This window comes from Trichogramma pretiosum, unplaced genomic scaffold (genome assembly GCF_000599845.2).
Source record: "Trichogramma pretiosum strain Unisexual culture from Peru unplaced genomic scaffold, Tpre_2.0 scaffold42, whole genome shotgun sequence".
Classification (NCBI taxonomy): Eukaryota; Metazoa; Arthropoda; class Insecta; order Hymenoptera; family Trichogrammatidae; genus Trichogramma; species Trichogramma pretiosum.
Window position 1 is genome coordinate 1266599 of NW_019641653.1, and position 15352 is coordinate 1281950.

Sequence of the window (15352 nt, forward strand, 5' to 3'; positions counted from 1 at the left end):
TCTCGATTTACGCACCAACTGTTTTGACAGACCGTAAAAGTGCTGTGTATTTTATTCACAGTTCAGACTAGCTCGTTCTCAGCCGCTTTGACCCTTTGTATCGCGCGTTAGCATTATTTGCCGCAGCTTTTACCTTTGTATTGTGTGTGCATGTGTGTGTGTGTGTATATGTGTGTAATTCTAAGAGCTGGTGTGGACACGTTTGCACTACCTACATGCGCTTCGTACGTTCGTATTCCTTCCCCCTCTCGCTAGGGACTGATTTTTATCAATTGAACTTTTAAATTTTTTTCCAAACAGTTTCGACTCACTTCGAACCGCGAAAACAGTTTATACGCTTGTATTTATACCTTCGGAATTTTATCCAATTTGTCATCCCCAATTTTGTCTCTTACTCCTTGAAATAGTTCGCCGCTTGGCGCGCATACGCAGCCAGCAGCCGAGATTCAAGTGCGGAAAACGGAACAATAGGGACGATAATTGTCCTACACGATATCCACGCGCCTCCTACGCGCGTCGGAGCGCGTGGAATATTTCGCAGGCAGAGAATATCTCTCGTGCAAAGCCCCGTTTACAAGCTCAAAACTATTTTCTCCGCCAGCTATAGCCAACTTTTTTTGTTGAGTGTATGTTTGCCTTGTTTTTTAGTCTGCACACACTCGTAAAAAAAAGGAAAGAAGGGATGATGGGTTGGATAGAGAGAGAGCACACATACCGAAAGAACAAGCGAGAGAGAGAGAGAGAGAAACAGAAACAGAAAGAGTAGACGTATTATGTATACGAGACACGAGTGTCAAATAAAAGAGCCTAAAGAAAGAAAAGTTAGAGCGAGCACCTACCTGCAGCTCGAGCTTTCGAGCATATAACGAAGCGTAATAATTTTTCTATCGCATGTCTTTAAGACGTATCATCGAGCCAATTTACTTAACTGCTAACATTTTTTCTTCGTAATGTAACCATTAATAATGCCATTATTATTCTTTTTTTGTTCACAGTGCGGAGGACTACCCTGCCCGGACAACAATATTTCACGCAAAATGGCAAGAGTAAGTTTGCGACCATGTTCTGATTAATTTTGTAGCCATATATATAGATTCCTCTTTTTCTCATCACAATCGGCACGTCGTGAATCCAGCCAAATTAATGGAAAATATTATCGGCTCTAACTACTTCGGCAACGCGAGGTGGCAGGGCGAGGGCTCGAGTCCCATGGCATTCCCTTTGAATACGGTATAATCGAGTTAAAGTAGCTCAAAATCGAATCGAGCTGCTGCTACTGCTGCTACTGGGTTCTGCTTGCTTCTGCACGAACGTAATATCATTGTAAATTTATATAGAATCGAGCCCGCAAACGGATCCCATTTGTTGCAACTTGATTAAATAACGGCTTTAGGCTTTGAATCGCGCACCCCGAGATATATACACACTTATACCTTATCGGGAAATTGTCTAGGGTGTGTAGAGAGTTCACGTAAAGAAGAAAAAAGCGCGGCGGCGGCGGCAGCGCCTATAGGCAGCGAAGAAAGAAAAAAAAAGCTCAAAGCGCTGCGTAGGCATGAAAAGTCGAGAAAGAGAGAAAAGGCAAGAGCGCAAGTCATCAAGGAAAAAAGCGCGTTTGAAAACCTATCGAGCGTACGACGACCCTCTGCACTCGCGTACAAACGTAGCTATAGCACGAGTAAAGTCGCTTGTACTTGTCGCGCGGACTTTCGTGCGTAGTGTACGTTTTCAAGTTATCGCGTTTCTCGATCAACACATTCGGGGCTCGGGAGCTTTGTGCCGCGGGGCCATCTTTGTCGTCCCTTTGCGCGCGCGCTCGCGTCCTTAAACGTTTGTATACAATATAAAACAGGAAAGGAGAAAGAGAGCGAGAGAGCGAGGAAATTGTCTCTTGACCTCGTGACATCGTCGTCGTCTCCGTCGTTGGCAAGAATAATCTGATTGCGCTACACTTCTAACGAGCGAGATAGAAAGAGAGGTGGAACAAAGCCATATCCGCGCGCGCGCGCGGCTAAACTTTTGAAGCGCTAATTTATATCAGAAAAGTTTCTTTTCACCAGCGCGCGCTCGCGGATCGTCGACGGGCTAAAAGTCCGATACATATTATATACCATCTAGATAAAAGTGCTTTGGGTCGCTCGTCTTACGCCCCGCGTCTATGCAGCGATGTGTGTGCCGCGCGCGCGCGCGCGGGTCGATATATCGAAAAGTTCATCATAACTCGAACCTCCTGCTGCTGCTGTACGTTTGTCGGCGCGCTTCGGTGTTTGTATGTGTGTATATAAGAGCACAATGTCGGAAAAAGAAGATAGCTCGGCTGCACGTAGAAAAAGATTACTTGAAAATTCATAGGGTGCGATGCATTGCAGGCTTCGCGTAGCCTGCCAAAGCGTTATCCATTATTCGAGTAAATCGCTCGATTCTCATCCGGACTGTTCTGCAAACATACATGCCACACTCACACAGACAAGCGCGTACGACTTTTTTTTTTCATTCCGCACTTTCGACGTTCGTTTTTTGAATGCTATGCAGCAGCTATAGTGAAACGCGTGCCACGGACTAATTTGAAAAAGCTGCTCTTCGGTCTTTACGCGTTGCAGACATATCGACGTCCTATGCATGAAAGACAGTCGTTAAATTAACTATTGGCAAAGAATATCGACATTTTTTCTTTATATTCTATCTCTCTCCCTCTCACTCTCTCGTTCCGGACAAGCGACTGATCCGACACACCGAGATTTTTCTAACTTGCAACGCTTTTTTCACCGCGTGCGGGCGCGGCTGCTGTAACAAAAAAGTGAGAGGGCGAAAAAAGTGAATTACAAATGAAAAGCCACGAACGAGGATTTCAAGACAAACGAATAATTGCTTCTGTCTTTCTCTCGCGTCGAGCCGCGCTGATAAAAATATGACTCTGCTCCGGTGCGTCGACGCGGCGCATGAAAAAAGGCGAATGCGAGAGCGCCGAGCAAAACCTTCGGATGTTTGTCGATTGAAAAATCGTGAAATGCCCTCGTGAATAGTTGAAAGAAATCGGAATCACAATCGCGTATAAGGATATATAAAAGCTTCTTTTTTCTTTTCTCTCTCAACTTCTTTTCCTCGCAGCAGCTCAGAGAAAGTCACGTGCCCTGCAGCAGCAGCAGCAGCCTATATGCCACGCGATAAATTGAGTCGAGAGGGGCTAATGCACCCCTACGAGTTTGTTGCACGGCACATTATGTATATTTCGTCTAATAGCTTTTACAACAGCTCAGCATATAACGTCTTATAATAGTACTTAATATGTGCAGCTGTACACACTTTAGCAGTATGTGTTGTGTAACATGCATATATATAGCTAAAGAGAAAGAGAGGCTACTTGTGTATGCCATAAGAATCAATACACACCGTCGAGAGTGAGCGAGACTGAGAGAGGTAAAAGAAGCACACGATGGTAAATTTGCGCAAAATTCCACCGAACGTCGTGCTCTGCAAAAGGTCGGTAATAAATTACAGAGCTGAAGAAAAAATGTAAAGAGGAATAATAACGCTGTAAAAGTCGTAAATTTAAAAAAACCAAGGGGAAAAGGTTCATTTTGATTTGTGTAGCCTTTTTTTGTTTTCGTGCGCTCGTTTTCTCGAAAAAAGTGACTAGCTCTACCTACTTCACCTTCTTTTTTCTTTTTTCTATTTTTTCGTAATCGTCATTTTCGAGAAAAAAGAACCGGGGATGCTCTGAAGCTCGAGACAGTTATTATTTCGACGATCCCGCGTACACATAGGAGCAGAGCTTGCGCGTCTGCTTTGCCGGGTTTACGTTACAAATAATATCCCGATCGATAGATTGTACTTTTAAAATTGCCCCGCGTGTGCGCCTTGTATACAGCTGTGTGTGTGTGTGTGTGTATGTATTCTGGCTGGGCAGCCGTAAAACGTAATCCTGCGAGTGGCTGCAGAAGGAAAATCGATTTTAGCGTGCGAAGAAGGAGCTTTTTTTTCTTACATTCTATAGCGTGATGGCAATTAGTTTATGAGGCATGCGAAGGGCTGTTATCTTTTTGATAGATCATTAGAGGTATGGGTTTTGAAATAGATGAGATCTATCGCACTCAAGTCTCGTAATCTAATCATTGACTGTCGTTTTTTTTTCTTCGCACTAAAAGCATATTATAGTTAAACGGAATAAAACTTGCTAAAAAGCGACAATCAAGTTTGTCAACGATTAATTTCACGCAGTTTTTCTAACGTTTCTTTATCGATGTAAAATTGTAAAATGTAACAAGAATTTTCTTTTCCTCGCTCTTTCCGCTTACATAAATCGACATCGAAGACCAACTGAAACTATCGTTTTATGCAGTATATATTGAAAAAAGCGACGAGCGGATATATTTGTGGAGGCCTTCGAGTCATATCGATGTATATATTAGTAGAAGTTGCATTTCGGATTCGTTTAGTCCTTTTTTTTTATATTGCTGCTGTCTGTGAAACGTTACCGCGGTAGAAAGAAGAGAATCAGGAAGTGGAGCTTGCAGCGCATAAAGTTTCGAAATATCGCCGTGCCCGGATGTGGAAGTTTTGCAAAAGTGGCGCGACGAAAGTTCGAAAAGTCGCGCATTTTTCAATAGCACTCGAAGCCTCACGTATATACCGAAGGGTGGAGCGGGGAAAATGAGCGAAAAATCAGTCGCGGAGCTAGACCAGTTCTATTATATATACGTATAAACGTTATAATACATAAGCCTTTTGTCGGATCGATGACGCACACATACATACACACAGCACCTCGGCGCATATAGCCCATCATGTGTTACATATATAGCACAGCTCACACAGCATCGCGCGAACTCGAGCTGAAAGCGGAAAAGACACAATCCTATTATACGTAGCCCTATACTTACTAGCCCCGCGTTCTCTGCGGCCACAAGCGTCGCTGACCTACACTCGCGTACTACGCTCGGCTACGTTATAACGCTTTTGTTGTTACGCTCGTAGCCGTTTTCGTGTAAGCGTGTGTGTTTGCGTGTGTGTATGCGCGCACGAGCTTTGGGGGTTCATCATACATGCTGCGGAACAGGTGAAAACGAGGTCGTCGGCAAGGGTTGGCCACTCGGCACGATTCCTCGTCGCGCCAACTGTCTTTGCCGGCTCGAGCTCGCGCGCGCGCGTATACATATATATTAATTACGTATACGTACGGCCGCTAACAGGTGGCCGGTGTACATGACGTACAACACACACACACCCACACACACACTCGCACACACTGACGTACTTAGCCGTGATTCCCGAGTGCACGCAGCTTTTTTTTTGCACACGCTACTAGCTCCCGTCAAAGTTATAAGCAGTCGCGAGCGCTCGGTTCTCTCTGCCCAGGAGTCAAATTTCAACGAGCTTTAGCCGCAAGCTCCCTCATAGTGCGGTAGTTTATAGTGAGTGTGTGTGCGCGCGCGCGCGTTGAGACTAAGAGGCAAGCGCCGCTGCTGCGTGCGTCGGCCTAATGAATTGAGTGTGCAGTACGTCAATAGAGAAAAGCAATCGGCATTCTTGGAAATCCTCCGGGTACTTGAGGAATCTCACTAGCTCTTACTCTCGCTCACTGTCGGTCTATGCGCGGCTCAATATACCGAACGCTTGAGAGACCTAAAAAGCCTTTCATTCACCGTCATCGTTTTTGTTTTATGATGCTTGGATGGGTTTATATACGCGTTTTTTCATTCTGTGTTAGTGGCGCGCGGTGCGGTGCAGTCAAAGTGTGTACTTTAGCTCGTCGCATGCTCCATATGTATATATACGCGCTGCGCGCACCCATCTCATATTACTCGAAACAATTTATGGAAGCCACTCTCGGCCATTGGGTAGCCACTCTCCGCGATTCTCCTACCTGTACAAATTTAGACGTATCGCGTTCATTCATCTCCCGACCGACTGCTGGTGCTGCTGCTGGTGCTGCTGTCGTTGTTGCTGCATTGCACATTGAACTCTTTTGATTGAATTCATCGATTTTTCAAAAGCTCATATAGACAGTGTATATCGAGTTTTCGGGCATATATATAACGATACATACATATCGTTGAGCGCTGGCTTCCGCCCTGTAATGTAGCGGATAAAGTTTCAAACTAACCACGGTTATGCTCGCTCGCTTGGGATTCTTTCATAATGCATACAATGTTTAAACATATATAAAGGATATAAAAGTAATTCGAACACAGGTGGGGCAGTGTTACGAGATATGACGATAAAAAAAGTAAAAAAAAATGAAAAAGAGAAAGAAAAAATGAAAAAGAAAAAAAACCGAGCTTCGTGGAGAGGGAGAGAGAGAGAAAGAGAAAAAAAACTAGACGAGCGCATATACATACAGAGTGAAGGCAAAACGAGAGAGAGAAAGAAGCTGAATAGCTACGTGTGTATGTGTGCAGCATATATTTACGCTCTGATGGATGGAAAATGCTTTCCGTTGAAAAGCTCGAGATATACAAAAGGTATTACAGTGTCGCGGACGGATGTGTATATGCACGTGTGTATATACGTATACATTGCGTATATATGGGTCTGGTATACTATCAGCCAGTTGAAAATGTGTATACGCTTCGTCTACACTGGCTATATATACATCTGTATTTATTTAAATTTGCGCACACGTATATACACGGTATATACACGGGCAGCGTACGGAGCAATACGGCAAAAGCCATGACTGGCCGGAAGGCCGCACACTACACTGCTGCTGCCGCTTCTGCTCGCTGCGGTTAACCAAGAAGACGCGTGTGCAGTTGTTCGGATGCTATTATACGTATCCTGTATAATTGCAGAGCTATACAGTCAGACGAGAGAAGAGCGAGAGACAGTGAGAGAGCGAGATAGTAGAAACTAAACATTTTAATCAAGCTCGGATCCGTCGGTGTGTACGCGAGATCTCTCTTCGATCTACCTTAGAGACGGATAAAAGCGCGACCGTACTCGTACTGGGATAGATAGAAAATGTGAATTAGGAACGCGATTTCTCGACCCTCCCAAATTTTATATTTAATCTAGCGGCGAGATCGAACATTCGCAATTTCATCTCTCTCTCTCTCTCTGGGTACGTAGCCACACACATCTCACGCTTGCTCCTCTTTAAGGCTATTTTTCTGCTGCTTTCTGCCCTTGTGGCGCTTTTGTTTTGCAGGTCTTGCACGCTCAATATTGCAAGGTTCCGGATGCATCAGGTGTTTTGTTGCATCTTTGACCCTGCAATTAGAATTATTATCATTTCTCCATCGAGTTCGACTTTGAAGGTTAGTTTTCTGAATCACTGAAAATCTGAGGAAGTCTTAAACGCGCAGTCGCAAGATTTCTACAAGTGTCCAGTGCCTCTTAAGTGTCGTGTTTACGTTTCGTGTCGTCTTCTGCTGGTGTTTGGAATCTAAGCCTATCACTCTTTCATCATGTCTCAGTCGGACACGTCGTGCCCTGCAACTTTTCAAGGCGAAACCGAGCACATTATCAAATATGTCGATATGGCAAACCAAAAATTGGTCGATAAAATGTATGGAATTATGGATCGCCTTATGGATAAGGTTGAAAGCTTGTGTGCGTCGGTTAAAGATCTCGACCGTCGTGTTTCGGAACAGGAAGTCAAGTCATCTACTCTTTCTGAATCGCCAATAAAAAAGGATCTTGAAAATTTGAAAGTCGCCACGGCAGAGTGCTCTGAATTTATAGGCAAAATTCCTGGATTTATTGCACCTTGCTCACTGCAGACTGACCAGTGCGAAATGCTATTGTCTGGCGTGCCATCTGGCCTAGAGCTCTCCGACGACAAGGTCCTTGAAAAGACTTTTTCAACTATGGGTTTAAAACATCACGAGCGATTCATTACTGGGACTCGAAGCTGGAAACCAAGGAACCCACGCTCTGTCAAGGAACGCACTCGTGCCATCGTTTTCCAGTGCTCTTCATCGATTGTGCGCGATGGCCTTGTTGCTCAATCACATAGGCTGGCAAGAATAGGAAATAAGGATCTGTTTGATACTGGTGGTGAATCCCATCTTTCTCTGAGTCCTTTATGGCCCAAAAATGTATATCATCTGCTTCGTGAAGCCAAATCGCTATCTCGTCATCACCAGTATCCCAGCCCAATCGTCCGAAATTTGACTGTCTTCATGCGTATATCACCTCAGTCGGACCTCATACCAATACTCACTAAAGAAGATCTAAATGCAGTGGCTTTGAAATCATGATTTTATTCACGTACCCAGCTGAGCTGAGCTGTCTTTTTCATGTATTTTTCTGCCTTCAATTATTCTCTAATATGTAATATTTCTCAATACTTGAAATTTGCTATCATTCGATCTCAAGCTTTCTATTGTTAATTTTGCTTGTAAATATTGTTACTAATCGATATGTAAATATTACCACCATTGCTCTGCAATTAACTGTATTATACTTTTGTATATTTGTTCTTATGGGCCACATGGGGTTCTACCCCACGGTCCGTTTCAAAATAAAACTCAAACTCAAACTCAAACTCTCCTCACTCGTGCTCTCTGACGTATGGCTGTGTGAATGTTTTTGTGAATGTGTGGGAATACGTCGCTTGCCTATACACCTGGCAAATCGATTTCTCTCTCTATCCCCATTCTTCGTCTCTGAGCGTTCTCTCATCCTATTTTTGCTGATATTCCACGAACACACACATGAGTGTTATATACAGGTCGTTCGTAATATTTCGATCTCGCGTGTACGGCTGTATCTCTCTCTTTCTCTCTCTCTCTCTCTCTCTCTTTCCGTCTCGCAATCGTAAAATAGTCAGCGAAATAAAAAAAAAAAAAGAGAGAAGAGAAACATTTTTTTTAGAGACGAAAAATATGAATAATAACGACTGGCGGCTAGAGCTTGATTTATGGTTTTTGGCAGTCGCGCCAGCAACAGCGGTAGCAGCAAAGCTCGAGCAAGGAGGAGCACGTGTTCGCGTTGTTGCCGCGGCGACAGAAAAGCTCGGCTCGAGTCGTCGAGCGGGATATTCGAATATAAGGCGTATACTATGCTACTATACGGCGGACACCTGCGTGTACGGCAGTAGTAGCAGCAGCAGCAGGAGCAGGCGGCTAGCTCGTGTACAACACGAGCGATGAGCTTGCAGCACAGCGCGGCAACAGCGCAAGCTAAAAGCTACGCTATGCTGTGCTGCTGCTATCATCATCGCTGTCGGATCAAGAGAGAGAGAGAGCGAGCGAGCGAGTGAGTGAGAAAGAGAGAGAAGAGCAAACTTGCGCACGCCCGAATCATATAGAGCCGGCTGCGCACCGATCAATATGGCTTTCTCTCTCTCTCTCTCTCTCTCTCTCTCTCTCTCTTTGCTGAGCAAGCCCTAGAGTCGAAGTGAGGGTATACGTGCTGCGGGAAGAGGGGAGCATCAGCTTATACCACTGACTGGACGTTCGTTGGGATATACTACTCGCGCTGGTGGCTGCTGCTGCTACTGCTACTGCACTACCTGTACCTGGCTGCTACCAGACTGACCTTGAAGAGCTTTTTCCCCGGGAAACAGCAAAAGCAGCAGCAGCAACGGAGTTTGGTACTCGCTGGCTGGTTGTTGCAGCATCTCGATTCTATACTTCTCTCTCCGACGCTGCTTTGTTTTCTCGACCACGAGAAAGTAGAAGAAGAGTTTGCTAGTCCTCGCTATTGTCTGAACGAGGGCTTCGTTTCTTTCTTCTTAACCCTGATGTAGACTGCTATACATATATTTTCTCTCCTCTATCACCGATGCTACTAGCCAATGACAATGACGAATCGAACCATTATGTTTCCCGAACTATTCTTTCATTTTCGCTCTTTTTTCGCGAGCGAGCGAGAGAGAGAGAGAGAGCTTGCAAGCTCGCCTTTACGTATTTATGGAGTGGTACCGCGCGTCCAATCGAACGGCCCGTAGGGTCGAGTCACCTTCGTGGCCACTGATATTATTATTATATACAAACATATCTATAGGTATACAGCCACCGACACGAGTACAGTAAAAGAGAAGGTTTTACGGCTTGTAAACTCGTTGGTATTATATAGAATAAGGTCTGGACCGTGTGCGCGCGGCCGCCTTGAAAGACACCGAGTATAGCAAAAGCCCGTGAGCTCGAAGTGATCGATGGTCTTTGATAAATCGACTGCTACGTTCGTGGTAAATATACGTTGATACACACATAATAACGTATAAAGGTCTTGCGATCCGCAAGACACATTACGTAATGCGATAATATTGGAAAAAGGTAGCGCGCTCGTACGCACTCGCACACACGCGCAATTCTAGCAATTCTCATAGCAGTGGCATAGCACAGCCTCGGGATGTTGCGTTTCATTCGCAGCGCTTTAGTGAATTTCGCCGATGTTGCGTAATGTATGCGCTTGCTCGCGCGTAATTACGCTTATTGTGCGTCGACGGCCCGCGCGCGTTTGTTCATTGAGAGGAAGTGAGAGAGGGAGACGAAGAAAATAAATCTTGCGAGAGAGAGAGAGAGCGAATGAAATTAGCGTTAGCTCGACGAGCAAAAAGTCAGTTGCCGTCGCGTCGGGATAATTCGAATACGATGGAAATCTCCGGAGCTCGCGAGCTCACGAGAAATAAACTTGACTTTTAAGATGTCTAGGAATAATGTGGACGAAATGTAACTTCAGACGAGTGAAACTAGGCTCTTTTAAATCACATTTAAATTCGTTTGTAGCCGTATATGCACAAAGTAGAGGGGGTGCGAGAGTTTGACTTTTTCGGCGGTTCTGGTTGCGCACGAGAGAGAGAGAGACACACAGAGGGAGAGAGAACGAGAAAGAACTATACGTTGCAGCCCAACTCGTATAGCACTTTGAAGCTGATGACAAGGGCTGATAGATGAGCCAAACTGGCCTGGACTTGGTAATTAACTGCTGCGGCTGCGAGATAAAAGTGTAGCCGCGCGCGAGTTCGCCACGTATAGCTGCAGTAACTATAATGGCGATTTTATCAGCCGTATACTTCCTCGTACTCGTGTGTGTGTGTGCGTGTAGTTTGAGTACGTGAGTGTGTGGGAGATCGAGTGTGACCTTTTCCATAAGGGTTAAGCTCGACGCTATGTATACAAGCTCTGCGGCTGAAATATATTTAATCGAATTTCAATTAGGTCTCGGATGTACAGCCTCGAGCTGCTGCTGCACGTATATGAAAATATAATATACGCCAACTCGTAAGCGCGGATGCAATTCTCGAGGACCTAACAAAGGATGCGCGCGAGGCAAGAAAGTAATCGCAGAGAGCCGATCCTTGCTCTCTATTTTTCTTTCTGGGAGGGCCAGCGCACTAGTGCAGCAACGGCAACGGCTCTTTGTCAGAATAGCCTAGCTGCACATTATAATGTCCCAATGGGAGCCGTGTGCGAAAGAAAGAGTAAGAGAGAGAGCGAGAGAGCCAAGAGACAATGGGGCATTTGAGCCCGCGCTATATCTACTACACGTACATGGCTCGAGCTAGCTGCTGCACGTATAAATGGGAGTCAAGTATACGACGAAGAAGAAGTAGAAGAAGTAAGGAAAAAGACAAAAAAAGCCATGAGACGAACGAGCAGTGCTTTATCTCGCTCAACGCGCGCCGCGCACACGACGCGCGGCAAGGCAATGCCGCCGCCGCCCTCGTAGCCGACGCATCTAGCTCTTCTTTTTTTTGTTTCTTATATGTATAGAAGGTAGAGTATACGTATACAATTGTATAGTCGAAGTTAAAATTTTCCTTCTCTACTTTCTCTCACTTTTTCTCTCTCGCTCGCACGACCTATTCGATTCGCTCGACGCGCGAGTAAAAGACTACCGAGCATATATAGCAGCTGTCAGGCGTAACGAGCCCCTAAGATTGCAGCAACGCTCAAGACGCTGCCTGCTGCCTAGACCCGAAACACGTGGGAAAAGCTCGCCCTACAGCGCACGAACTTTGAGGGGTAAAAATAATTTCCGGTTCAAAAGGATATGCATATAGGGATTATATTACGTAAATGTGCAGCAGCGAATACGCCACGAAGGTTGCAGACGTGTGTGCCCGCTATATATGCTATGCATGCGATCCATTGCAGCTGTGCGTTACACTGCTACCGCTGTTGCTGCGTACACGCGTTGCGTCGCTATTATACGCTATACGGTACATGACTTATCTCCGTGTCTTTGCGGCTCGATGATTAATTGAAGAGCGTATATGGTGGCGGCAGCAAACCTTGTCCCGCGCAGCCGACACGATCTCTCGTCTGTCTCTCTCTCAGTCGCGCTTCTGCACTCAATGGCTGGTGAGCTGCTATGTGCCATCGATTCCCCGCCCTCTCAGCACCGACGCGCACCGTTACTGCGGTATATATATGTATAATGCACCATCACCACCACCATCACCGCACCCGCACACCCGCACACACACACTATAATAATGCACGATCGCGAGCTTTCGCACGTATCGCTCTATCTATGCGTGTGCTCCGTATATCCCTATAGTTCTCGGCGAAGCGCGCTAGAGCGCATAGCGACTTTCTTCTTTTATCGTTATCTCTCGCTTGCTCGCGCGCGCGTGAGAGAGAGTATTTGCATGCATTTGAGCTTACGCCGTGTATAAAGTATGCAAAAGTATCGAAAAGGAATATACACTCCCCCTTTTTCTCTCGCTTTCTCTCGTGCTCGTACACCCCCTCGCACCGATATTTTCCGCATGCAATATCTGCTCGCACTGCTATGCCGTATATGAACGTGTCTGTGAGCCTGTGTTTGTGTGGCTTTTCCCGACTTCTTGATATTACCGAGCCTCGTTTTTCTTTCTTTTTATTTTTTATTTTTCGCTCGACGCAAAGCTATCCGCACACACATACAGATACACACACACACGCGTGCGCTAGCCGTGTGCAGATAAGACGCGGATACACGAGTCATACAGCAAAAAGGCCAGAGAATAGTTTGTGCTGCTGCTGCTAGTAGCCCATTTTTTGTGTGTGCCCGCAGAAAAAAAAAGGGAAAACGAGGCCAATGAGGAGGATTACGTACGATATGCGCGTGGAGAGAGACGAGAGCTGGTTTCTATTCAAGTACACGAGCTACGTATATACATTATGCGCGATGCAAATGACGAATCCTCAAGCAGCAGCATCGTGCGACCCCTGCGCGTCTTATATACCACTGCTGAAAGTTGTGTGTACGCGAGATGGACGGTCGGATCGGTGCACACGAGCGTGTGTATGTGTTTACCCGCAGCCTCCAAAAAGAGAGTGACTCGTCGTCGTCGTCGTCGTCGTCATACTGTTTTTTTGTGGTGAATGTGCATGTATATACGCCGTGCGGTGTGCTCCGGTGCGTCCGTGTGTATGCTCACCTATATAGGTGTATGCACGCCCGCCCGCCGCTCCGTGCAGAGGAAATGTGGGTCGGGTCGCGAGTGTACGCGGCGAATTTTCTTTATTTCGCGCGCACAGCTGCAGCAGCTGCTGCTGCTGCTGCAACTCTTTGATCTATACCAGCATCAACGACAACGTATATATCTGTATAGAGCTCGAGCTCGCTCGCCTTCAAACTATCAGCTTTTATGTAAAAACTTGAAGCCCCGTCCAACAGTGGCAGCGGGTTGCGGCGCACGACAGCGCGACTCGCAAGCTCGTGCGTCGAAAGCTCGTCGACAATTTTTCCTCTACCCACCACGCGGGTCCAGTTGTGAAAGTCGCGCTCGTACAATTTTCTTAGCCCCAGCCACGTATTATATATTGAAAGCGGAAATTTTTTCGCTTCCGCGCAGTTGGTCTCGGTGCAGCGCTTTGCCATTGGTGCCGGGGGGGACGAGCGCGTAATTTTTCAATTGCCATGTCTCTCTCTCGTTCCGCAAAAGGATACAATTTGCAGGTATACAATGCTCTATATATACAAAAATGGAATGAAGAAAGTAGAAAACAGCTCGCGCCGTGATTAATCTTCTCGAGAGTTGAAAAAGCATTTTCTCGTGCGGCTCGTGTTTATCTCTCTCTTTCGCTCTCACGAAAAAAAAAACGGCTGTACAAGTGTCTTTCTTTCACACTCCCGAGCAGTAGTAGCAGCAGCAGCAACAGCAGCTCCTGCTAAAAGAAACTGAATGCTCTAAAGAGCAGAGACGGAGCAAGCAGCGCGTTCCAACGAGTTGTGTATAGAATTGCAGCAGAAGCTTGCGAGCTTTCGGTTGCGTTGAATACAGCGATTCTTACTCGGGTAGAGAGCCGTAAGAGGAAGAGAGAGAGAGAAAGAGAGGGCGAAAGAAAAAATGCCTCCCACGCTTCGCCCTTATAGAGCAAAAATACTACTTACGAGGCGTTTCACATCAACTTATTGCTGCGTTGCACGCATGCAAAAAAGGTCTAGCAAAAAAAATACGAGGAAGCGAATAAGACGTCGCACTTACATTACGCGTTATTTTTGGTTACTCCACTGCCGCTAGCAAGCTCGCAAGCTCGTCTGTCTGTCGGACTCTTTTCATTTTCCGGGAAAATCCTTCGAGGCTCCTTCTCTCTCTCTGTGTACAATGCAGCTGCGTGATGCGCCCGCGTCCTGATTACATTCCCAGACGTGTACGTCGCGTATCTGACACATTACGTAAACACGAATTTCAATCGCATACGATGATGGTATACATAGCTATAGCAGCTGTACCTAAATATACCGATGCGGCCCTCACAATATCGCAAGTCCCTTTGATCGTTGCGATGAATCAATTACGATGTATATACACGCCACGGAGCTACTACTGCCACGTCAAGGCGCGCGCAACGAGATGTGCACGGTGAATGCAGCTGAGGCTTTTAGTATCTAGTTGCCTGCCGTCGCGCGCGTCTTCCTCATCGCGCGCCATGCACAGAGAAGATCGATCGTCTATATACATCGATGTACAATTTACTCGATCGATATTCGTAAAGGATTGCATTCAAATTAACGCATCAGTCAGCGTGATTGCGAAAATAGAACCGATAGTAGAAGAAATAGAAAAGAGAGAGACAAGATTCTTATTTTCTCCTGATTCGCTGCCTTCGCCGTCGTCGTTGTCGCGGTGTCAGACAGCAAACGCTAGCTATATGCAAATGTCATGCTGTGCAGTATCGGATAGGTACGCTGTCGCTGCTGCTGCTGCTGCTCTTGAGGCGCACCCGCTGCTGCTAGCTGCAGCAGCAGTTGTCTACAAGTGCTAAAAGTTCGCGCGCACTCTCTCTCTCCCTCAACGGCGACGGGCAGGAGGCGGGCATCAATATTATATGAGTGTTCCGGCGCGCCGCGTTCCTGGAGCACACCGAGCGTCGAGGTATTAATGCTCCACTCAAGAGGCAATCGATATACATATACATACTCTGTGTGTGTATGTGTGCCTGTGTGTCTATGTACGCGTGTAAGAGTG

General features: G+C 46.2%; 1 protein-coding gene across 3 annotated transcripts in view; it reads left to right on the forward strand.

The window, feature by feature from the left end:
- The window catches only part of LOC106651917 (neurexin-1), an 84513-nt gene that overhangs the window by 2981 nt on the left and 66180 nt on the right, over positions 1-15352 (forward strand). For all 3 annotated transcript variants that reach the window (XM_023460105.1, XM_023460106.1, XM_023460107.1), the window contains exon 2: positions 996-1046. In XM_023460105.1, the coding sequence (XP_023315873.1) occupies positions 996-1046 (51 nt within the window). The remainder of the gene's footprint in view (positions 1-995; positions 1047-15352) is intronic.